Source organism: Balaenoptera borealis (genome assembly GCF_965194805.1).
Source record: "Balaenoptera borealis genome assembly, chromosome: 15".
Classification (NCBI taxonomy): domain Eukaryota; kingdom Metazoa; phylum Chordata; class Mammalia; order Artiodactyla; family Balaenopteridae; genus Balaenoptera; species Balaenoptera borealis.
The window spans coordinates 39,325,271-39,352,348 of NC_138871.1; the positions used below are offsets into that span (position 1 = coordinate 39,325,271).

Below are 27,078 nucleotides of genomic sequence, written 5' to 3' on the forward strand. Positions count from 1 at the left end.
AATACTAGCAAACAGAATCCAACAACACATTAAAAGGATCATATACCATGATCAAATGGGATTTATCCCAGGGATGCAAGGATTCTTCAATATATGCAAATCAATCAATGTGATACACCATATTAACAAATTGAAGAATAAAAACTATATGATCATCTCAATAGATGCAGAAACAACTTTTGACAAAATTCAACACCCATTTATGTTAAAAAGTCTCCAGAAAGTGGGCATAGAGGGAACCTACCTCAACATAATAAAGGCCATGTACGACAAACCCACAGGAAACATCATTCTCAATGGTGAAAAACTGAAAGCATTTCCTCTAAGATTAGGAACAAGACAAGGATGTCCACTCTCGCCACTATTATTCAACATAGTTTTGGAAGTCATAGCCACAGCAATCAGAGAAGAAAAAGAAATAAAAGGAATACAAATTGGAAAAGAGGAAGTAAAACTGTCACTGCAGATGACATGATACTACACATAAAGAATCCTAAAGATGCCACCAGAAAACTACTAGAGCTAATCAATGAATTTGGTAAAGTTGCAGGATACAAAATTAATGCACAGAAATCTCTTGCATTCATATACACTAACGACGAAAGATCAGAAAGAGAAATTAAGGAAACAATCCCATTCACCATTGCAACGAAAAGAATACAATACGTAGGAATAAACCTACCTAAGGAGGTAAAAGACCTGTACTCCGAAAACTATAAGACACTGATGAAAGAAATCAAAGGTGACACAAACAGATGGAGAGATATACCATGTTCTTGGATTGGAAGAATCAATATTGTGAAAATGACTATACTACCCACAGCAATCTACAGATTCAATGCTATCCCTATCAAATTACCAGTGGCATTTTTTACAGAACTAGAACAAAAAATCTTAAAATTTGTATGGAGACAAAAAAAATCCCGAATAGCCAAAGCATTCTTGAGGGAAAAAAGTGGAGCTGGAGGAATCAGACTCCCTGACTTCATACTATACTACAAAGCTACAGTAATCAAGACAATATGGTACTGGCACAAAAACAGAAATATAGATCAATAGAACAGGATACAAAGCCCAGAGATAAACCCACACACCTATGGTCAACTAATCTATGACAAAGGAGGCAAGGATATACAATGGAGAAAAGACAGTCTCTTCAATAAGTGGTGCTGGGAAAACTGGACAGCTACATGTAAAAGAATGAAATTAGAACACACCCTAACACCATACACAAAAATAAACTCAAAATGGCTTAGAGACCTAAATGTAAGACTGGACACTATAAAACTCTCAGAGGAAAGCATAGGAAGAACACTCTTTGGCATAAATCACAGCAAGATCTTTTTTGATCCACCTCCTAGAGTAATGGAAATAAAAACAAAAATAAACAAATGGGACCTAATGAAACTTAAAAGCTTTTGCAAAGCAAAGGAAACGACAAACAAGATGAAAAGACAGCCCTCAGAATGGGAGAAAATATTTGCAATGAATCAACGGACAAAGGATTAATCTGCAAAATATATAAACAGCTCATGCAGCTCAATATTAAAAAAACAAACAACCCAATCCAAAAATGGGCAGAAGACCTAAATAGACATTTCTGCAAAGAAGACATACAGATGCCCAAGAGGCACATGAAAAGCTGCTCAACATCACTAATTATCAGAGAAATGCAAATCAAAACTACAATGCGGTATCACCTCACACCAGTTAGAATGGGCATCATCAGAAAATCTACAAACAACAAATGCTGGAGAGGGTGTGGAGAAAAGGGACCCCTCTTGCACTGTTGATGGGAATGTAAATTGATACAGCCACTATGGAGAACAGCATGGAGGTTCCTTAAGAAAGTAAAAGTAGAATTACCATATAACCCAGCAATCCCACTACTGGGCATATACCCAGAGAAAACCATATTCCAAAAAGATACATGCACCCCAATGTTCATTGCAGCACTATTTACAATAGCCAGGTCATGGAAGCAACCTAAATGCCCATCGACAGATGAATGGATAAAGAAGATGTACTACATATATACAATGGAATATTACTCAGCCATAAAAAGGAACGAAACTGGGTCATTTGTAGAGACGTGGATGGATCTAGAGACTGTCACACAGAGTGAAGTAAGTCAGAAAGAGAAAAACAAATGTCATATATTAATGCATATATGTGGAACCTAGAAAAATGGTACAGATGAACCGGTTTGCAGGGCAGAAATAGAGATACAGATGTAGAGAACAAACATATGGACACCAAGGGGGGAGAATGGCGGAAGTGGTGGTGGTGGTGGTGGGATGAATTGGGAGATTGGGATTGACATATATACACTAATATGTATAAAATAGATAACTAATAAGAACCTGCTATATAAAAAAATTAATTAAATACAATTCAAAAATTCAAAAAAAAAAAAGAACGAGAGAAAAGATAAATACTGCACTAGCTGTACTAGGTTATAAGACCATTAAAGAACTATTGGAAAGGCTGTAGAATGTACAATGAGAGATAACAGAGTTATAAAAGTTGAGGAAAAGAATATACAAACATATTTAATTATCTGCAGCTTCAAAGCAGAACACATCTCAGTTATATAGGAGTTCAAAAGAAATACAACTCAGGGGCCTCCCTGGTGGCGCAGGGGTTAAGAATCCGTTTGCCAATGCATCGAACACGGGTTCGAACTCTGGTCTGGGAAGATCCCACATGCCGCGGAGCAACTAAGCCCGTGTGCCACAACTCTTGAGCCTGGGCTCTAGAGCCAGCAGCCACAACTGCTGAGGCCCGTGCGCCTAGAGCCCGTGCTCCGCAACGAGAAGCCACCGCAATGAGAAGCCTGCCCACCGCAAAGGAGAGTGGCCCCCGCTCACCACAGCTAGAGAAAGCCTGTGTGCAGCAACAAAGACCCAACGCAGCCAAAAATAAAAATAAAATAAATAATTAAATTTATTTTTAAAAAGTAGTATCTTCTATCCATAATAAGGCAAAAACTGGAAACTTCTCAAATCCCCAACAACAGTAGAATGGATAAGCATATTGTGATATATTCAAACACTGGTGTATTCAGCAGGAGTTGGCAAATTTTTCCTATAAAGGGCAGACAGTAAGTATTTTAGGCTTTGCCAACCATCCCGTCTCTATTGCAACTACTTAACGCTGCCCTTGTAGAGCAAAAGCAACCATACACTTTATTATGGACACTGAAACTTGAATTTCATATAATTTTCATGTGCCACAAAAAATTCTTTTTCTTAAACCATTAAAAAAAGTAGAAACTATTCTTAGCTCACTGGCTGTACAAAAAGAGGCAGGGGACCAGATTTAGCCTATGGGGCATAGTTTACTGACCCCTCCTCTACAGCAATAAGAATGAATGACTCTACAACTATATGCAATAATACTGAACCTCATAAACATGGTGAGTGAAAGAAACCAGACACAAGAGTATGTACTATAAGATTCCATTTATATAAAGTTCACAAACAGGCAAAACTAAACTATGGTATTACAAGTTAGGAAAGTGCTTCCCTTGGAGGTGGGTGCCTAGTGACAGGAAGAGGGCATAAGGAGGGCTCCAGAGTGCTAGTAGTATTTGGTTTCTTGATCAGGGTGCTGGTTATATGGGTATGTTCAGTTTGTGAAAATTCATTAAGCTGCACACATGTGATTTGTGTACCTTTCTTTATGTATGCTATATTCAATTAAGAAGTATCTGAAAATAAAATTTAAGTGTTCTTTCTAGGGAACTAGCTGAAAAGCCAGAAAAGATACAAAGATCCACTGACTTCAGGGACAGATAATTAAAGAGATCTAAAGAAGAGTACATCTCATGTATGATATATGTATAGGAATGGAATCCTCAATAGAAAAATTAAGTCACTTTATATCTCTATACCAAGAAATTTATTATATACCAAGCAAATCTGGATGGTAAAAAAATAACATACTAGGAGATTTCGTTCTAAACATGAAATTTATATAAAATTAATATGTTAACATCTATCACCTTGATTTTAAGTAAAATCTAGTGGTTTTCTTAAAAGAAAATCAAAGATACTAATGATTTAAGATTCATTATCCCAGGGAAGTGTCTGTCATTGACTGTAATGGATTAAAAAAGGTTATTAGAGGTGAAGGGGAGGAAGTATGTAAAAAATGAATACATTTTCTGCCACCATTCCTTTATGCACATATTCTTGTTTACTGTCAGGAAATCACAGCCCCCCTTCAGTGTAAGGTTCAGGAGGCAGGAAAATTGTCAGTTTGGTTCATTCATATTTCCAGTGCCAGGCACAGGACCTGGCACATAGCAGGTACTCAATAAATGTTTGTTTGAATAAACAAACATATTTTAAATAAATGATAAATGATTTGTAAATGTTTGATTATTTCTTACGTAATATATGCTCAGGAAAAACAAAACAGAAATTTAAGGATTTCATAAATGGTAGCTTCTTTGTACAGAAAGAGGTCTATAGGGACTTCCCTGGTGGTCCAGTGGTAAAGAATCCAACTTCCAATGCAGGGGACGTGGGTTTGATCCCTGGTCAGGGAACTAAGATCCCATATGCCACGGGGAAACTAAGCCCGTGCGCCACAACTACTGAGCTCGTGTGCCTCAACTACAGAGCCCACGCACTCTGGACCCCGCACGCCACAATTAGAGAGAATCCCGCATGCTGCAATGAAGAGCCCGCACGTGGCAACAAAGATCCCACGTGCCGCAACTAAGACCCGTCACAGCCGAAAGGAAGGAAGAGAGGGAGGGAGGGAGGAAGGAAGGAAGGAAGGGAGGAAGGAGGGAAGAACTCTATAGAAAACTGTGGAAGAAATCAGATGACATGACAGAGAACAGTATCTTTCAGAGATAATCCCATACTGGCATATAAAAACATTAAATTTAATCATATATACAGCACACATTAACACAACCCATACCAAAATTTCTACAGTTAGTATCATATGGCTTTTTTTTTTAAAGGAACTAGTTGAAACATAAATTTTTATTAAAGATGAACCATAATGGAAGTTAAAATTTATAAAAATTACATTCTAAGTTAAAACAAAGCCAAAAAAAGTAGGTGTTTTATTATGACCAAAACCCCCTGACTTTTTATATTTCTGTAGTTTATAAGGATTATAAATTAGGATCCATTCTAGCAGAACACATTATTTATGCCTTTCTTAAGGAATTTACCACATAATACAGGATTCTTTAAGACATGGACTATCACATTCACCTTTGTGTACAGAGCAGGGTATATAGCACATTAGGGACTCAATAAATACAGTTGTCCCTTGGTGTCCACAGATCACAGATGCTCAAGTCTCTTATATGAAATGGCATAGTACAGTTGTCCTTCTGTATCCTATGATGCAGAAGCCATGAATAAGCAGGACTGACTGTATTTGATAGGTAAATCAAAGATAGAAATTTTCTTTAAAAATATTCCTACCCAGGAACTCCTTCAACCCAAGTCAAGTTTTCAGACCTAGAATAGCTGCTTTGAGATAGGAGAACCAAAAAAAGGTCTTCAATTAATATGCATTTTACTCTAAATGAAGAAAGAAAGGAAAAAAACTTACAGAACACCTCATTACAGGTCATTTGAGCCTATTCACATAGTCTGCAAATTCTAGCTGGTAATCTGCAGTTGCTGCTTTATCATGTGATGTTCAATGACATAAAAAACATAACATCAAACAGTTGTTTGCCAGTCCTTCAGAGAAGTAGGAATACATCTCATGAGTTATTATCTTAATTCCCAAAAGTGAGGGAGGGGCAAGATAGGGGTTGGGAATTAATAGGTACAAACTATTATGTACAAAATAAATAAGTTACAGGATATATTGTACAACACAGGGAACATAGCCAATATTTTATAATAACTATAGAGTATAACCTTTAAAAATTGTGAATCACCATGTTGTACACCTGTAACTTATATAATACTGTACATCAACTATATCTCAGTTAAAAATGTATTATAAAAATAAATTTTTAAAAATCATCAATGAAATTAGCAAAATTTACTTACACAAAACCTAAAGAACTATAGCAAAAGGAATCTGTTTACAGAGCTTTAAGTTTTCCAGAAAATGATATTACTAAATTCAAAATATCAAACCAAATATTTAGACTTCTTTTGGATAAGAAATTCTTATTGTTGAGTAGCCAACTTTGTTTTCTGAACTAGAACAATTCAAGAGAAAGAACATTTTAAACATTACGTTGCTTCCAACATATCTTATCAGTGTTACTAGCAAGCCAATATTCTACTGCCATCTAAAGTAGAAAAAGAGAATTACTGCTTATAGTTAAGAGAAGACAAATGAATCCTGAAAATATGACAGAATAAGTCAAATGTTTTCTGTCTCTGCTATTCATGTCTCCTGATCTAAACATGTTAAGACCAGATATTTTGCATCCATTTTTTATACTCAAGTTAATTTCTTATTACTTAATATTTACTGTCCAAAACGTATACGGGTGAAGTTCGTTCTTAAACTGACTTAAGTATCAAAAAGATACTGCTTTACATACTTTTCATTTGTAAAGAAAGGCCAATACCAGATTTTAAAATATCTTACACAGTAAAATCTTTTAACATTATATAATAAATCCAAAAACCCTACTGCAGAGACAAGAAAGTTCAATATTTAAAAGCATTATGGCTTTTTCACAACTGGCTTTTTCACTGCATATATGCCACAAGATAAATTTCAAAAGAGAAGCTAGTAAAACCATTCTTTGACAACAATAACGAAATCACTAATGGGCAGTGACCTCGAGTCATTTTGTAAACTTGATACCAAATTCACTTTTAAGCCTCTGCTTTTACCATAAATACTTTCCACAAAAGTTTCCAGGTTACTGGGGTTTCCCTGGTGGCGCACTGGTTAAGAACCCGCCTGCCAATGCAGGGGACATGGGTTCGAGCCCTGGTCCGGGAAGATCCCAGATGCCGCGGAGCAACTAAGCCCGTGCACCACAACTACTGAGCCTGCACTCTAGAGCCTACGAGCCACAACTACTGAAGCCTGCACCACAACTACTGAAGCCCACACGGCCTAGAGCCCTCGCGCTGCAACTACTGAGCCCACACGCCACAACTACTGAAGCCCAAGCGCTCTAGGGCCCGTGTGCCGCAACTACTGAGCCAGTGTGCTGCAACTACTGAAACCTGCATGCCTAGAGCCTGTGCTCCACAATAAGAGAAGCCACCACATTGAGATGCCCGCTCACCGCAATGAAGAGTAGTAGCCCACGCTCACCGCCACTAGAGAAAGCCTGTGCGCAGCAGCGAAGACCCAATGCAGCCAAAAGAAAAAAATACATATTCAAAAAAATAGAGTCAAATTTTTTAAAAGCCAAATGCAGAAAATTATGTACTGTATGCTCTCCCTTGTATTTTAAAAAAGAGAAGAGAGGCTGGTGGTGATGGGGTTCTGGACATTCTACCCCAAATTATGGCACCCTGGCATACTGACTATCTTAAGGTGAAGTAATTTAAGAAAAGGAAGAGGAGGAAAGTCACCCTGACCTCCTCACCAACCCTTCTCCTCAAAACAGGTCATAAAACCCTCATGTGAGAGGTGCCCTCACTATACCCAGAGGAATGGAACGTCCATTCTTATCTCACAGAACAAAGGAATGCCAAGAAGAAGCCTACAAACAGGCCTTGCTAAATTCCCTCAGTTTACTACAATTACCTCATACTCCTTAACCTATCCTATTTCTCCATGAACTGTCCACTCGTCATCAAACATATCATAAAATACTCAGGTCTGTTTCTTTGGGTTTTCATTTCCTTATGAAGGCTCCCTTGTCACACAAAACTTACATTAAACAAATGTGGACACTTCTCAGGGCTTCCCTGGTGGCGCAGCGGTTAAGAATCTGCCTGCCAATGCAGGGGACACGGGTTCGAGCCCTGGTCCGGGAAGATCTCACATGCCACGGAGCAACAAAGCCCGTGCGCCACAACTACTGAGCCTGTGCTCTAGAGCCCACAAGCCACAACTACTGAAGCCCACGCACCTAGAGCCCGTGCTCTGCAACAAGAGAAGCCACTGCAATGAGAAGCGCATGCACCGCAACGAAGAGTAGCCCCCGCTCGCCGCAACTTGAGAAAGCCCACACGCAGCAACGAAGGCAGCCAAAAATAATAAATAAATAAATTAAATTAATGTATTAAAAAAAAATTTGTACACTTCTCTCCTGTCAATCTGTCTTTGTCAGTTTAAATTTCAGACCTGGCCAGGAATCCCAAGAGAGTCAAGGAAAAACTTCTTCTTCTCCTACATTGGCTAAATATAGGATATTGTCCATGCCAAAACAAAACTCTTGGAAATTAAAAACATGATCTAATGAAAAATTCAATTAAAAGTCTAGAAAGGGGACTTCCCTGGCGGTCCAGTGGTTAAGACTCCACGCTTCCACTGCAGGGAGCGTGGGTTCAATCCCTGGCTGGGGAACTAAGATCCTGTATAACGTGTGGTGCAGCCAAAAAAGAAAAGGCTAGAAGGCAAAGTTGAGAAATCTATCAAACAGTAGAAGAAAAAACAAATAAATGGAAAATGAGAAAATAAAAGAAAATTTGAGGATTCAATCTAGAAGGTCTAACATTTGAAAAATCAGAGTGCTAGAAGGAGAATAGAGAAAAAAAGAGATAAGAAAATAACCAACCTAAATGTCCACTGACAGATGAATAGATAAAGAAGATTTGGTACATGAAGAAGATATGATACAACGGAATACTACTCAGCCATAAAAAAAGAACGAAATAATGCCATTTGCATCAACATGGATGCAACTAGAGATTGTCATACTAAGTGAAGTAAGTCAGAAAGAGAAAAACAAATATCATATGATATCACTTATATGTAGCATCTAATATGACACAAATGAACCTATCTATGAAGCAGAAACACACTCATAGAGAACAGACTTGTGGTTGGCAAGGGGGAGGGGAGGTGGGGGAGGGATGGACTGGGAGTTTGCGGTTAGTAGATGGCAAATCATTACATATAGAATGGGTGGATAACAAGGTCCTACTGTATAGCACAGGGAACTATATTCAATGTCCTGGGATAAACCATAATGGAAAAGAATATAAAAGAGAATGTAGGGCTTCCCTGGTGGCGCAGTGGTTAAGAATCCGCCTGCCAATGCAGGGGACATGGGTTCGAGCCCTCGTCCAGGAAGATCCCACATGCTGTGGAGCAACTAAGCCCGTGCGCCACAACTATGAGCCTGCGCTCTAGAGCCCATGAGCCACAACTACTGGGCCCACATGCCACAACTACTGAAGCCTGCGCGCCTAGACCCTGTGCTCTGCAACAAGAGAAGCCACCACAATGAGAAGCACGCACACCGCAATGAAGTGTAGCCCCAGCTCACCACAACTAGAGAAAGCCCGCGCGCAGCAACGAAAACCCAAAGCAGCCAAAAATAAAAAAAAAATATTAAAAAAAAGAATATATATATATATATATATACACACACACACACATATATATATATGTATGTATAACTGAGTCACTTTGCTGTACAGCAGAAATTAACACAACATTGTAAAACAATTATACTTCAATTTTAAAAAAAGAAAGAAAAAAGAAAATAAAGTAGAAATACAACTTTTCCCAGAACTAAAAGGTCATGAGTCTCCAGATTGAAAGGGCACACAGTAGCCCAAAGAATGAAATGAAAGAAAGTCATACATCAATGGCATTCGAGGAAATAAAGGATAAAGAGAAAATCCTAAAAGCTTCCAGAGAGAGAAAAAGACAGGTCACATTCAATGAAACAATGCCTTCAAAACTGTGACTCAATTATTCACAACCTAGAAATATCTTCCCAGCCAAACTAGCAATTAAGTGTGAGACTAGAATAAATATATCTTTTATGACTTAAAAAGAAAAAAATTACCTCTCATATATCCTTTCTTAAGGAGCTACTTGAGAACATGCTTCAGGATCTGAGAAGAGGCACAGTTAAGTAAGCTGAGCCCCAGTGAGAAGATGGAGCTACTACAGCACACATTTTGGTCTGGTCAAGAGACACTCTGAGAGCCAATACGGTCCCAAAGATCGAGGCAAGAAACTGAAAATGAGGTCCCAGAGCAGCCATATACTCATCCAGGAAAGACATTATCATGACTTTCATCAGCCATATTCATGAGAAACCTCAACCTTGGGACCAGGGCTAGACAACTAGGGAAGTTAGTTCTGTGCTGTTTCTATCTTTTCTTTTTAGTCCACTATATCTAAAAAGTAAGACTGGGACTTCCCTGGTTTTCCAATGGTTAAGAATCCATCTTGCAAAGAAGGGGATTCCAGTTCGATCCCTGGTCGGGCAACTAAGATCCCACATGCAGCGGGGCAATTAAGCCCACGTGCCACAACTAGAAAGCCCAAGTGCCGCAACTACAGAGCCCATGCACTCTGGACCCCATGTGCCACAACTAGAGAGGAGCCCGCACACCACAACGAAGAGCCCACATGCCGCAACTAACACCCGATGCAGCCAAAAAATTTTAAAAAGTAGGACTTTTCCCCCCTTTTCTCTTTCTTTGTTCACGCTGTCAAGTGGGCTAGGAGCTACTCTAAACTGCCTATAATTTACTTAAGTTGACACAGAGTACTCTGTGACTGCCTTTTCCAAATACCCCTAACCATTAGCTTAATGCCTATATTCTCCAGGAGCTATCTGATCCACTGGGGCAGGGACTATAGCTGTGATGTTTATTGCTGTATCCCAAGCACAGTGCATGGTATATAATTAAGATGCTTAGGGAAGCCAGGTGGTGCCCGGGTTGGGCACCCACCCACCCCCATCTCCCAGAGGCCACTGAATCCTATCAAGTCTAAACTTGTTGAAATTTCTTGTTGGCCAATGACCAACTCTTTCCAAGCTGAGTTTTCTTCACTGTTACACAGGCCTAAGTATCTGTACACTGTCTTTTATTTTACATTTTAGGAGTCAGGTGAAGTAAATATAGAATATCTTCAATTAGTACCTCTAACAGAATTTCAATTATTTTTTAATATTTGCTGCTTAATGAAGATGGATTTACTACTGTCCACCACGGGTCAAGCACTTCGTGAGGTTCTGGAGGATTTGTAAAAAGGACAACCAAGATGTATTGAAAATTTTACTACACTGGAGGAGTAAAATAAACCATTTAGTTAGTGACGTTCCTTTCATGGAGTTGCTTACCAGCTCTAATTTTAAATGAACACATTAAACACAATGGTGAAAACACCAATGAAAAAAGTCTACTCTCCATTAAAAAAATATGTATGCTTAATAAATATTTGTTGGATAAATAAAATGTACAAAAATATTAATAATGGTCATGTCAGCAGATATTGTGTTTTTACACATTTCAAATTTCTATACTTTCTTTAATAAATTTAATATTTACAATAAAAATTATTAAGAGAAGCATATAGGTAGCTGAATGTTTGCAAAATTAAAAATTAAATTAAATCCAGCATACGTCACATGACCTATCCCCATTATAAGATATACAAAAACTGTATTACCACAGGTCTTTCCTTTCCAGTCAATCTAATTCTCAAAAAAATTATAAATTTTCATAACTTCAAGAGAAGAGACAAAACCAGGTATTTAAAATACAAATATTTCAGGACTTCCCTGGTGGCGCAGTGGTTAAGAATCCACCTGCCAATGCAGGGGACATGGGTTTGATCCCTGGTCCGGGAAGATCCCACATGCCACGAAGCAACTAAGCCCGTGCACCACAACTACTGAGCCTGCGCTCTAGAGCCCACGAGCCACAACTACTGAGCCCGCATGCCAAAACCACTGAAGCCCATGCGCCTAGAGCCTGTGCTCCACAACAAGAAAAGCCACCGCAATGAGAAGCCTATGCATCACAATGAAGAGTAGCCCATGAACCACAATGAAGAGTAGCTCCCGCTCACCACAACTAGAGAAAGCCCGCGCGCAGCAACGAAGACCCAACTCAGCCAAATATAAATAAATAAAATAAATAAATTTTAAAAATAAATAAAATAAAATAAATAAAATACAAATATTTCTTAGTCTTTTACTACTTTAAATCTTAATATATGTTACTGATATTATTTTCTCAAATAAACTTAAACCAGTTTTCATATGTTGACAGTAAAAACTTGATTCTCAAGTTTACATTAAATTTTATATTATTTTAAATTATATTAATAAACAAAAATTTTAGAGCTTCCCTGGTGGCGCAGTGGTTGAGAATCTGCCTGCCAATGCAGAAGACACGGGTTCGAGCCCTGGTCTGGGAAGATCCCACATGCCGCGGAGCAACTGGGCTCATGAGCCACAACTACTGAGCCTGCGCATCTGGAGCCTGTGCTCCGCAACAAGAGAGGCCGCGACAGTGAGAGGCCCACGCACCGCGATGAAGAGTGGCCCCCGCTCACCGCAACTAGAGAAAGCCCTCGCACAGAAACAAAGGCCCAACACAGCCAAAAATAAATAAATAAATTAAAAAAAAAATTTTTTTACATCCTCTGAATATGAAGAAAAATTCCAAGTTCAAATTATAACCATGGGACTTCCCTGGTGGCGTAGTGGTTAAGAATCTGCCTGCCAATGCAGGGGACACGGGTTCAAGCCCTGGTCCGGGAAGATCCCACATGCCGTGGAGCAACTAAGCCCATGGGCCACAACTACTGAGCCTGCGCTCTAGAGCCCGCGAGCCACAACTATTGAAGCCCATGCACCACAACTACTGAAGCCTGCCCGCCTAGAGCCCGTGCTCCACAACAAGAGAAGCCACCGCAATGAGAAGCCCGTGCACCACAATGAAGAGTAGACCCCGCTCGCCACAACTAGAGAAAGCCCGCACGCAGCAATGAAAACCCAACACAGCCAAAAATAAATAAATAAAATAAATAAATTAAAAAAAAAATTATAACCATGTTTTATTTACCAAGAACACACACTGAGTACTACAGAATTATTAAAGCTTATTTTTTATCTACCACAAACCTCATGAGCATAAAGAACAAACTAGTGAAATTCCTCAAGAGGACATAAGAGCAAATAATCCCTATTTCCTAAATATTCCTATTTTAGATTTGAGTCAAGTAACCAACTTATAATTTATATACAATATTGTTTGCAAATACCAAACGTTATGAATTTAAGAACATTCTGAAACAGGGGTCGGCAAACTTTTTGTGTAAAGGTTCAGATAGTAAATATCTTAGGCTTTGAAGGCCACAAGATCTTTGTCACAACCACTCAACTCTGTTATTATAGTGGTGAAAGCTGTCATAGGCAAGATGTAAATGAATGAGCATGTGGCCATGTTCCAATAAAAATGTATTTATAAAAACGGGCTGCAGGCCAGACTCTCCCAGGGGCCATAGTTCGCTGACCCCTGATTATACCTTCCAGAGTATTATACCTTCCAGTTCTCCCCATACAGAAGTAGTAGGTTTTCTCTCTGTGCTTACCTTTTCAATGGCAATCTCCACATTTAAGCACTATTCATTCATTCACATTTTCTACAGATTTTTACTAAGTGCATATCACATGCCAGAAAGTTTTAGGTGTTAGTGATAAAAAAGGAAAAAATAATAATAAAGTCCTGCCTTCTTAATGCTTACATTCTAATAGGGGAGTCAACAAATAAACAAGCTAATAAGTACATAATTTCAGTTAGTGCTAAGTATGAAGATAAGCAAAGCAGGGCAAAAAGAGTGGAGAGGAAGGGTGAGGCTCTTTGTATAGATCAGGGAAGACCTCATAGGAAATCACTTTTAAGTAGAGAATGAATGAAGTAAATGAACAATCCATATGAATATCTGGGGGAAGAGCACTGCAGGCATATGGACAACTACCTGCAAAGGTCCTAAAGAAATTCAGAAAGCACCTACCAGGTTTAAATAAAGACAAGATTAGTGTGGCTGGAATAAGACAATGAGATCAGAGAAATAGGTAAGGGGGAGATCATAAGGACTTGAAGGCTATGGTAAAAGGACTGGATCTTATTTGAAGTTTGAGGTGAAGCCACGAATATGGAACGGTTGAAAGCAGGAGAGTTAGTAGGTATGATGTATGTTTTAAAAAGATCACTGGTTTATTTGTCAATTATATCTCAATAAAGTTGGGGGGAAAAAGAGGTTCACTGGTAGCTGTGCTGAGAATAGACTAGGAGGCAGAAGTGGAATAGGAAGGCCAATCCATAAGCTGTCGCATGTATTTGTAGACTTCTAAAACAGGATCTAGGGACTTCCCTGGTGGTCCAGTGGGTAAGACACTGCGCTCCCAATACAGGGGCCCGGGTTCGATCCCTGGTCGGGGAACTAGATCCCGCATGCATGTCGCAACTAAAGAGCCTGCATGCCACAACTAAGACCCGGCAGAGCCTAAATAAATATTCAAAAAATTTTTTTTGTTTAACATGAGATTTCAGTGATGAAATATAACATCATCACCAACAGAGGGCAGTAGTGAATACAGAACATAAGTGTACAAACTGTGATCCAGCTTCATAGTTAAAGATCTTTCTCTAGAATTCTAGTAAACTAGAATTAAGGAGCATACCCGCAAGGTTAACAGCAGGAGCAAGAAATAGAGAGTATGCAAACACATATCTATGAGAAGTTGAAATTCCAAATGTGAGCAAAAAAAAAAAATTAGATAAAAACGGCAGAGTAGGACTTCCCTGGTGGACCAGTGGGTAAGACTCCCAGCTCCCAATGCAGGGGGCCTGGGTTCGATCCCTGGTTGGGGAATTAGATCCCACATGCATGCCGCAACTAAAAAGATCCCACATGCCACAACTAAAGATCTTTCATGCCGCAGCTAAAGATCCCACATGCCGTGATCCCGCAACTAAAGATCACGTGTGCCCCAACTAAAACCTGGCACAGCCTAAATAAATAAATAAATAAATATTAAAAAAAAAAAAGGCAGAGTATTTATATAGGATGTCATTTCCTTAACTAAACACACCACTCTCAATTCACTGATTTCACTGCTTCACAGGAGATACCAAAAAATAAAACTAAATCAAGTGAACAGTCAGCTTCACGTATCTACAAGCAGATGAAGGGTTTGTCCTTTTGTGATCAACAGGCAAAGCTACAGAGGGTCAATGTCCCAGCCAAGTAGGGTAGAAAAGCTCCAGTTCAAGTGGAAAACAGGGACCAGTACAAATGTGAGCAATCAGTACACTACACCCGGGCAAGGAACGTGAAGATTAGAGGGAAAGGCTACAGCTCAGGAAGCACCTGAACTTGAAACACAGGCTATGAATAAATGAATGCAGGCAGCTGACAATAAGGAGATTATTAACGTGTACCCACTGCCCATACCCTGCCGGGAGTTACGCATCCCTCCTTTCCTTTCCTCCTATCCCTGTTGTCCCTTTTCACTTTCACTCTCTTTACAGAACTTGATGTTCTATAGATGATTGAAAGGACCAAATGACAATTGAGGTACTACTCCATTTTTATCCTCAGTTTTTTCCCTCTGCTTAGACTCCTACATTTTTTTCTTTAGTATTTTTCCTCACTGCTTTTATTCTAGCCTGCATGTTGAATTCAAGATTGTTGAGATTCCACAGACAAAAGAAAAAACTGTTTTGACCTGTGCTCTCATCAATATGTAAAAACATATAACCTGCTCACTTCATACTCATTAGTATGACTACTAGCAAAACACACACACACACACACACACACACACACACACACACACAGAAAATAACTGGTAAGGATGTGAAGAAATTGGAATTCTTGTACACTGTTGGTGGGAATGTAAAATGACACAGCTGCTGTTGAAAACAGAATGGCAGTTCCTCAAAAAATTAAAAACAGAATTACCATATGATCCAGCAATCCCACTTCTGAGTATATACTCCAAAGAATTGAAAGCAGGGTTTCAAAGCAGTATTTGTACACCCATGTTCATAGCAACATTATTCACAATAGCTAAAACAAGGAAGCAACCTAAGTGTCCACTGACAGGTGAATGGATAAGCAAAATGTGGTATATACATACAATGGACTATTATTCAGCCTTAAAAAGTAAGGAATTTCTGACATATACCACAACATGGATGAACCTTAAAGACATTATGCTGAACGAAATAAGACAGTCACAATAAAGACAAATACTGTATGATTCCACTTATATGAGATACTTAGAGTAGTCAAAATCATAGAGACAGAAAGTAGAATGGTGGGGGCTGGTGGGGAGTGGGGGAGTGGTTTATAGGGAGTCATTGTTTAATGGTACAGAGTTTCAGTTTTACAAGATGAAAAGAGTTACAGATACAGATGGTTGTGATGGATGCACAACATTATGAATGTATTTAATACCAATGAACTGTATACTTTAAAATGGGTAAGGCGATAAATTTTACGTTTTATGTATTTTACCAAAATTTTTTTAATTGAAGGGAAAAAAAAATACCCTGCTAAAAATGCAGGAGTAAAGGTTAGTAGGAATAAAAAAGTTGTTTCACTTTTTCTTGCCTCCTACACCAATACTCCACATTGGGTATGGCCATGCATTGGTCAAATTAGGCTATTCACCATTTCTTGAAGCTGCTCCACATTTTCCTGCCCCACCTCAGCTACTTTCTTAGCCTAAATGCCCTATGTGGTTGCCCTTTCATTTCACTTCACCGCAACGAAGTGTAGCCCCCGCTCGCCGCAACTAGAGAAAGCCTGCGCGCAGCAACGAAGACCCAACGCAGCCTTAAATAAATAATTAATTATTTGGGGGAAAAAAAAAACAACAAAAACGGCATCTCCAAGAAATCTGCCAGAAGGAACTAATATCGCTTTTCTGTCCACAGTAGTCTACTCAGACCTCTACTTCCAAATACTGCAGCATCCTTGCATCATGTTTATTTGTGTATGTTCTCTTTCATTGCAGCTAGACATTCCATCTCTGCTCAAAGCCTTTTTGTTTAAAAATCATGTTTGCTTTTTATGTTTCCATAAGAATTAGAGAGATGTTTTATCCCTCAGTGTTGCTTGTAAAGTAAATAAAGATTGGAACTAGATGTTATCTTGAGCCCATAGTTTCAGCCCTAAGTCAAACAATCGAAGGCTATTTCCCTTGGTACCTCAGACCAATCAGCTGTGCAGAGGCTGTGCTGCCAGGCACAGGCAAATCTTCTATTCTACTCCCAATATCAAAAGAACCATGCTACTCAAAAACCACTCAGAAAACTTAAGTATTCTAGCTTCAGGCAGAGGACTAAAAATAGTGAGAGCAAGACCTAGATATTATTTAGCAATGTATTTTAAAGAAAATAAGAGAGAGAGTTTCTAGACAATCTTTTCTCGCAGTATACTGCAATTTTTATCTCATAACAAAACAAAAGAATCAAAATACGGGCCACCTAGAGAGAAGTAGCCCCCAATATTTAGAAATCCTAAGACATTGCCTACGCAAGTGCTGTTCTTACTTTTTGGCCTGCAGTCCCTTATCCTCATCCCCTGTAGGCCTAGCAAACACTTCAGAAACTCAGGTAAGATGTCAAATTCTCTAGGAAACCTTTCCTGACCACTCAAAGAGGAATATTTGATAGAAATACAAGGTATTCACTAGTGATTTATGATATCAACTAAAATTACTTAGAATGTCTAGAATCACATATGAGATATTACTCCTTACATTTCTATGAGATAATCCATTTACTTTCTGTGAAATAATTGCTTTGCTTTTTTTTTCCAGATTCAAATCCTCTAAGCAAAAGCAGTTTTAAAAAAAGAAACATAAGGGACTTCCCTGGTGGTCCAGTGGTTAAGACTTCACCTTCTAATGCAGGGGGTGAGGGTTCAATCCCTGGTTGGGGAGCTAAGATCCCACATGCCTCGTGGCCAAAAAACCGAAACATAAAACAGAAGCAATATTGTAACAAATTCATAACCATAATTCAAAAAGAGACATGTACTACAATGTTCATTGCAGCACTATTTACAATAGCCAGGACATGGAAGCAACCTAAGTGTCCACTGATGGATGAAAGGATAAAGTAGATATGGCGCATATATACAATGGACTATTACTCAGCCATAAAAAAAGAAATGAGTTATTTGTAGTGAGGTGGATGGACCTAGAGTCTGTCATACAGAGTGAAGCAAGTCAGAAAGAGAAAAACAAATACTGTATGCTAACACATATATATGGAATCTTAAAAAAAATGGTTCTGATGAACCTAGGGGCAGGACAGGAATAAAGACGCAGATGTAGAGAACGGACTTGAGGACTAGGGGGTGGCGGGGCTGGGGGGAAGAGGAAGCTGGGACGAAGTGAGAGAGTGGCATGGACATATATACACTACCAAATGTAAAATAGCTAGTGGGAAGCAGCCGCATAGCACAGGGAGATCAGCTTGGTGTTTTGTGACCACCTAGAGGGGTGGAATAGGGAGGGTGGGAGGGAGGTTCAAGAGGGAGGGGATATGGGGGTATATGTATACATATAGCTGATTCACTTTGTTATACAGCAGAAGCTAACACAGCATTGTAAAGCAATTATATTCCAATAAAGATGTAAATATATATATAGTAACAAATTCAATAAAGACTTTAAAAATGGTCCATAACAACAAAAAAATCTTTAAAAAAAAAACATAACTGCCTTTTTAAGGTATAATAAGCAGTTTTGAAACACAGTAACTGCAAAAGGATAACAGATGAAATTTCAACACTGACTTTAATCAAAGTGGAACGTTTAGGCTAAATGCTTAGACTCCTTGAGCCTGTTTCCTAATCTTTAAAATGGGTGTACACCACCTAAGGTTTTTGCAAGAAACAAATTAAATAAAATATAACATGTCTAACAGAGTTCCTAACACATAGGAGGCCCACAAAAATAATTTTTACAGATTATCTCTAGAGTACACTTAATTACTAGATTCAGTCCTATCACTAGTTCTTAGTCTAAACCAGTGTTGTCCAATATGGTAGCCATTAGCCACAAGTGACTGTTGAGCACTTGGAATGTGACTAGTCCAAACTGACATGTGCTTTAAGTGTAAAATCCTCACCAGGTTTCAAAGACTTAGTGAAAAAAATAATATAAAACATCTCATTAATATTTTGTATGTTGATTACATGTGAAGAGATAATACTTTGGATATACTAGGTTAAACAAAATGTTAAAATTAATTTCACTTTTTTCTTTTTACTTTTTTAATGTGGCTACTAGAAATTGTAAAATTACATGTTTGGCTCTCATTACATTTCTATTGGACAGGCTGAGCTACGCTTTGACTTCCAGCTGGTGAACGTGCTCTCTTAACCATACAGTGGACTGCTTGACAGGGGTTCACTCCGGCTAACCCACCCCTTATCCCGACATACACATGATCACTTTAACATTCTTGAACACTTCCACGGCCAGGGAAAGCTGATAGCTTGATCGCTCTTAATTTATAAAAGTATGGAGCGCACAGATCCGCCGAGGCAACTAGAAATCGTGACCTACACAAGAGAGAAGTGTCTGGAGGCAAAACCCAAGAGTTTTCTCCGGTGGGTGTCGGTCAGCACTGCTGCGGGGAGCCCTAAGAAAGTGAGAAAAGGGACAGAGCGAGTGCAGGGGATCTGAAGGAGCGTAATGTGGAGCCCCTGGAGCGGAGGTCTGAGGAGGGAAGCCTTTCAGCTTCTGGGGGGACGAGTCGGAGGGCGGCGGGGAAGAGATTCGGCTCCGCGGCGGAGGCTGCATGGAGTACCGGTACCTTAAGAATCCCCTTCATCTTCGCCATAAAGGGGCGGAACTCCTCAGGTGGCACCTCCGGATAGAGCTGGCTCCGCAGCAGCTCCTCCGTGATGCCCGGGTGCCCATGGAAAGCGTCCTGAGCCAGGCCGCTCAGCAACCCGCTCAGCGGCTTAGATCCCTCAAGCTCGCCCGCCATAGTTGGCGAAGGCCCCGCCCCCCAACAGTTGAGCGTGGCCGTGCCACGGCAGCCGATATGGGCCTAAACAGCTGGACAAAGGCGCGAGAGGAAAGCGGCGGCGGAGTTCCAGCAGGGGTCGGTGTTGGCCCCTCCCAGCTCAGCAAAACCGAACCCTTAGGTTTGCCACCGCGGAGCTATCAATCCATTAAGTTCCAGACCGCTCACTTTGCTTCCGCTGATTTCCTTCATCACTCCAGGGGCTTGTCGAAGAAAAAATTGCTCAATGGAGATTACTTTAGATGGAGTAGCATCCTATGCGGGTGGCAGTTTAACTTTCGGATGGCTGTATCTCACTGCAAGCTTTGCCAATCCATTAACTGAAAAGGATCTATCACTCAAATCTGATCTCTGCCTAATCCTTACCTGTGCACCTTTGTCCACGAAAAATTTAACTATACCCTGGTAGTATGTTTTCTTGGGTTGTTAATTGCCTTTTTACATACATGTGTCTTGTCTTTCCAGCTAGATTAGTGGCTCTGATCCAATGTTCCTTTCTATAACAAATATTTTGTTAACACTTTCTTTACCATCCTGAAATAAAGTGCATAGATAATATAACTTCTTACCCATATAATTTCCAAAAATCAATATATTATTCACCAATAAAAAGGAATGAGTTACTGATACATGCTGCAACATGGATGAGCCTTAAAAACATGCTAAGTTTAAGAAGACAAACATAAAGGGCCAGATATTGTATGATCCCATTGATATGAAATGTGCAGAACAGGCAAAGCTATAGACACAGAAAGTAGATTAATGGTTGCCAGCAACTGGAGGAGTGGGGAATGGAGAATGACTGTTAATGGGTTTCTTTTGGGGATGATGAAAGTGTTCTAGAATTAGACAGTGGTTATGATTGTACAACTTTGTGAATATACTAAACCCACTGAATTGTACACTTCAAAAGAAAATGAACTTCACAGTATGTGAATTATATCTCAATTTAAAAATCAATATAATGACCTAACTGTAATTTAGGATAAAAGTAAAAGGAAAGAAAGTTATAATATATGCATTTCAATGTATAAATGTTACATTTCAGGCTCAGACAATAATAAACAGGTAGGTTTTTCACCTACACGAATGTCCCCTGCATGGCAAGATGTCTTGTATCCTTGGTGCCTGTCCAGCCTGGGCCATTCCTCCCCCTCCATTATTGTGACAACTGAAATACCCCTTTCGAAGTAGTGCCACCCTACTGAGAATCAATGATCTAGACTACTTTAACTAATATTTATCCAGCATTTGCCTGAAGTCAGGAGGTATTCTTTATACTAGAAAAGATATAAGATATTTCTTTCCCTAAAGGAATTTTCTAAAAAGCAAATTCAGAAATGCTTTCAGAACTCCAAGAAAAACAAACCTAGAGATAAACTATACATCCTGTTAAGTGTGCCTGCAGGAGTTGCAGAGAATGGTCCATGTAAGGGAAAAAGTAATATAAGGGTGGTGAGTGGATAGAAAGCACTATGAAGCACATGACTTCCAAATTACCCACCAGAAAGGCTGTACCCATTTATTTCCATGAAATCTTGCTAACACTGACTGGTATTATTCTTTAGAAACTTTGCTATCTGATACATGAGAAGTACTATCTTATTGTTTTAATATGTATTTCTTAAATTTTGAGAGTGAATTTTTTAAATTTATATAATTGACAATATAAATTATGTTAGCTTCAAGTGTACAGCATAATGATTCCATATTTGTATATATTGCAAAATGATCGCTGCAATAAGTCTAGTTAACATCCATCACCACACAGCTACATTTTTTTTTCCTTGTGATGAGAGCTTTTTTTTTTTTTTTCTTAATTTATTTATTTATTTTTATATTTATGGCTGTGTTGGGTCTTCGTTTCTGTGCCAGGGCTTTCTCCATTTGCGGCAAGCGGGGGCCACTCTTCATCGCGGTGCACGGGCCTCTCACTATCGCGGCCTCTCTTGCTGCGGAGCACAGGCTCCAGACGCGCAGGCTCAGCAATTGTGGCTCACGGGCCTAGTCGCTCCGCGGCATGTGGGATCTTCCCAGACCAGGGCTCGAACCCGTGTCCCCTGCATTGGCAGGCGAATTCTCAACCACTGCGCCACCTGGGAAGCCCGTGATGAGAGCTTCTAAGATTAACTCTCTTAGCAACTTTCAGGAATTCCCTGGCCGTCCAGTGGTTAGGACTCCTCGCTTTCACTGCGAGGGCCTGGGTTCAATCCCTGTTTGGGGAACTAAGATCCCACAAGCCACACAGCTCGGCCAAACAAAAAAAGACAATGCACTATTATTAACTATAATTAACATGCTGTACATTACATCCCCAGGACTTATGTATTTTAAAAATGGAAGTTTGTACCTTTTGAACTGTTAAAAACACAGAATTCAACTCTGTAAATTTTAAAGGTCTTATTGGCTTTATTCAACAATTCATGAATAGGGAAGCATCCAATCTCAGCTAGAAAGGTGCTCCAAGGAGCTGTACAAAATGAAAGACTTTTACAGGCAGAAGGGAGTGAGAATAAGGAAGTTGTACCTCAAAACAAAAAAGCAGGTTGGTTATTACAAGGTCACCTTCCTTTAGGGGACGTCGGGGATCTATCAGGCAGATTACCTAACTAGTGCTGATTAGGCGGTTCCTGATTGGCTGGTTTAAGATTCCATTTCTGGGAAAGGTGAAACTGTAATTCTCGGTTTGGTGATGTGGGGCTGGTTTAGCATAAGTGACTCCATTTGGGGCCTGCTGTCTTGTTTTAAACAACCACCTTTACGTGAGGACTTTTTTATGTATAGTTATTGACTGCTTGTATTTCTTCCCATTTCCTTGTCCACCTTCTATAGAGGTTTGTCACTTCAGTGATTTCTAACAGCTCTTTATACATTAGTAATACTAATGTTTGTCACTTACATTGCAATATGTTCCTTAGGTTTATATAGTTGAATCTATCAACCTGCCTAGAAAAAGTCTGGAAAGTTATTTACCAACATGGTTATGAAGTATCTGAGCAGATGGCTTTTATTTGCTTCTTTCTGCTTACCTGATTTTTCTAAATGTCTACAGTGTACATGTAATATTGTTGTAATAAAAAGTTATTTAATGAAAAGATAAAGTGCCCATCAGGAGTTGCCTGGTGGCCTAGTGGTTAGGATTCTGGGCTTTCACTGACGTGGCCCGGGTTCAATCCCTGGTGGGGGAACTGAGTGAGATCCCATAAGCCGCACTGCGCAGCCAATAAAAATAAATAAATAAAGTGCCCATCAACAGACAATTGGTTTAAGAAGATGTGGTATATATATGTACATATATATGTATACGGACACACATATTGGAATATTACTGGAATATTGGAATAATGGAATATTACTCAGCCATAAAAAATGAAATATTGCCATTTACAGCAACACGGATGGACCTAGAGAATATCATACTAAGTAAAGTAAGCCAGACAGAGAAAGACAAATATCATATGGTATTGCTTATATGTGAATCTAAAAAAAAAAAAATGATACAAATGAACTTATATACAAAACAAAAACAGACCCACAGACATAGAAAACAAACTTATGATTACCAAAGAGGAAAGGAAGGGAGAGATAAATTAGGAATATGGGATTAACAGGTACAAACTACTATACATAAAATAGATAAGCAACAAGAATTTACTGTATAGCACAGGGAACCATATTCAATATCTCATAGTAACCTATAATGGAAAATAATCTGGAAAAAAATACATATATATCTGAATCACTTTGTTATATACCTGAAACTAACACAATACTGTAAATCAACTATATTTCAGTTTTAAAAAAAGATGTGCGTCCTAAAATCAGAATTCTTTTAATGAAAAGCTTTAAAGAACATGTGTTCTACATTACTGAGAAAAGCCACACACCTTACATAGTGTTTCATAACCATTTTGATAAAATTAGATGCTTTCAGAATCTTATAGAAGCCTCAGATATTTTCTCCCCAAAATGCAAATACACACCAAATGTAGTCTACAATATTTAGGGGTTAATTTACCCCTCTGAAGTTTCTGTAAGCCTGCTAGTTTTCCACTGGTTCTAAGAACTCTCTCTTAGTACTCCCAGTTCTAATTAATCCTTACAATAAATAGATTGCTCTTTTATTAGAAGCAGGGGGAAATTCTGCATATCACTATCATTATTCAACTTTTATTCCAATGTATGTTATACCTGGACATATCACTTGTTAAAAATAAGAAAGGAGGCCCAAAATGGAGTCACTTATGCTAAGCTCCACATCACCAAACTGAGACTTAATTACCAATTGGGAATCTCCTAATCAACACCAGTTAGGTAAACTGATAGATCCCTGCCATCCCCTAAACAAAGGTGACCTTGTAATAACCAACCTTTTTTGTCTAGTGTAACTTCCATGTTCCTGCTCCCTTCTGTCTATAAAAGTCTTTCATTTTGTACAGCTCCTTGGAGCTACTTTCTGCTTGCTAGATTGGATGTTGCCTGATTCATGAATCACTGAATAAAGCCAGTAAAATCTTTAAAATTTACTCAGTTGAATTTGGTTTTTTAACACAGGGCCTGCCTGAGCCTACAAGTTCCAAAACACCAAGGTGACCAATAAAAGAAAATCATCCCTGTGCCACCAGGGGCTGCTATTGCCAATGTAACTGTTCAAGGCTGGTAACAGCCGCATTTTTAGAATGCGTTTCAAACAAAAGGATCAAAGCACAAGCTTTATTTTATTAAATTTCAAAACACAACCTGTTTCGCAGATGATAAACCTGGACGCAGGCCTATTAAAAGAATTGCCTAATTGCTGTGAGACAACAGCAAGGAAAATACCCTGAGCCTTGGCTCAAAGGAAATTATAAGCATCTAACTAGCGGCCCTTCTGCTAAACAGGTTTCCTTTTCATTGTGGTCAAATAGGTTCCCATTATAAGTCTCATTAAGCAACTAGTCGCTTCCCCTATTAAACTGCTCCTATTATGGCTTACAGGCTGTTTGGTCTCAGGCCAGCAATACATGTTTTTATAAGATTTTCCAGCTCTGCAAAATGTTAAAATTTAAAATGTGAACTGAAATAATGTGGAAATACAGGGGCCCCTAAGTTTTGCAATAAACTCTCCTTGCTCCCTGTCTCTCCTCTGCCTTTTCCAGTTCTACTTTAATCTCCATTCACTCAACAGATATTGGTTGAGAGCTTTGTGCCAATCATTCTGCTAGGCTCCAGGGGATACAGAATGAATAAGACACTCTGCTCTAAAATCTTACATTCTGGTAAAGGAAAATAATATGTAAATGAAGGGTAGCAGAATATGCCACCCCAAAATATACCACTTTGGCATAAGGATTCTTCTGAGCTGAAGGCAACTGAGAATAAGCAGATACAAGGAAAGCTCACAGCCCTTCTCCTATTCACCTAAAAGCAGGACATACGTTTTCAAAGGTGTCCCTCCTTCCCTGTCTACCAGAAAGTACAAAAACCAATCCCAGAAGACAACTTTAGACCCTTATCAATGGAGAATGCAACAACTTAAATCTGCGATAACTTACTCTTGTTTACCATGCTTTTCCCTGTCATCTCTCCATAAATGAGCTCCTGGACATGGTCCTTTCTTTTGTCTTTGGCTGAAGATGGTATATAAACAGGAGTTCTAAGCCACTGCTTTGAGTTACTCATTTTTCCCTGGGTATGTCACATGTATACATGAGGTATACACGTTAATAAACCTCTGTTTTTATCATTAATCTGTCTTTTGATACAGGGGTCCCAGCCAGAACAGAAAAGTGGGAGGGAAAATTATTTTTTCCTCCTCTATATCAATAAATTATTAAAATGCAATGAACTAAGGGTTGTTACTACTTAGTACCTAGAAGTAGCTACCAGAATTGGTGGTGAAAGAAAGAAAATAATTATTAACTCAGTTTGAATCAGTCAAAGAAAGGCTTAATGTGAATAGCCAGGTATGTTGCGGGTGAAATAGCACGTCCCTATATATGCAAGCACAAAACACAGTGGTGTATTGAGGTACACTAGGAACCCCATAGTGTAATGATAGGATTCAAGACACACTACCCCAAAATATGGCACCTTGGCATATTGAATATTTGAAGGAACTTGAGAAACGACAGGTGCAAGAAGGATTCTCTGACCTCCCCCGTCTCCCCTGAAGCAGGTCATAAGACCCTCATGTGAGAGGTACCCTCCCTATACCCAGAGCATTCTTACCTCCAAAGATAGAGGGAGGACCAGGCTTTACTGAGTTTTCCCAGTTGACTACCCTTAGCTCATATCCTTTTGTCCCATCACATTCTCCCACAACTTTCCACTCTTCATCAAATCACAGCAACACTCAGTTTTAACCACTTCTTCAAGTCTTAATTTCCTTATCAAGGCTCTCCTGCCACATAAAACTTACATTAAATAAATCTGTATGCTTTTCTCTTGTTATCTATCTTTTGTTACAGAGCCCCAGCCAAGCACCTAGACGGGTAGAAAGAAAAATACATAGCTTCCCCCCCTACAGTAGCAAAGTGGAACCAGGATCCTAGGATAATAAACCTGGAAAGATAGACAGGGCCTCGGTCATAGAGATGGAAAGTTTACATGTAATGCTGATTTTTATATCTGGTCCTTGAAGAGTCACTGAAAGGTTTTAAGCAGAAGAGTAATAACAAGATCAGATTTGAGCTTTTAAGATTCCTTTGTGGTAGTGGTGTGGCAATGAACTGAAGGAGCAAGGGAGGCCAAAAGCTAGACTATCACAGTAATCAAACTGATGATGATGTGGGTCTGATCTAAGGGAGCTGCACTTAGGATGGAGAATATAAGATGGATTTTTGACATAAAGGAGGTAAAATTAGCAGAGTTTGGATGAGGGAAGAGGGAAAGGAATGACTCTCAGGTTTCTGGTTTAGGTGACAGAGTAGATGATGGTTCAGAGCATACGGGGGCTCATTTATTTGTGGGCTACCTCTCTATGTATCTTGTGTGTTATTTTATCCTTTAATGAGCTGTGTTAATCAAGATAACTCTCACAGCAAGCATTTGGAATGAAACTGCCACAGAACAAAACTCTCATTCTGCATTTTAAAGTATTTTAATTCAAATTCAGACTCAAAGATTTCAATGGGATTGAATTTGGAAA

The 27,078-nt window shown here is 39.1% G+C and overlaps 1 protein-coding gene across 4 annotated transcripts in view; it reads right to left on the reverse strand.

The window, feature by feature from the left end:
* Positions 1-19,949, reverse strand: part of COMMD1 (copper metabolism domain containing 1) — a 145,364-nt gene extending 125,415 nt beyond the window's left edge. For 3 of the 4 annotated variants that reach the window (XR_014235128.1, XR_014235129.1, XR_014235130.1), the window contains exon 1: positions 19,734-19,949. Coding sequence is in view for 1 of the 4 variants with exons in the window: in XM_082358349.1 (XP_082214475.1) it covers positions 19,734-19,910 (177 nt within the window). In the remaining 3 variants the exon portion in view is untranslated. The remainder of the gene's footprint in view (positions 1-19,733) is intronic. The other variant, XM_082358349.1, reaches the window with a different exon arrangement.
* Positions 19,950-27,078: the final 7,129 nt, after the last annotated feature.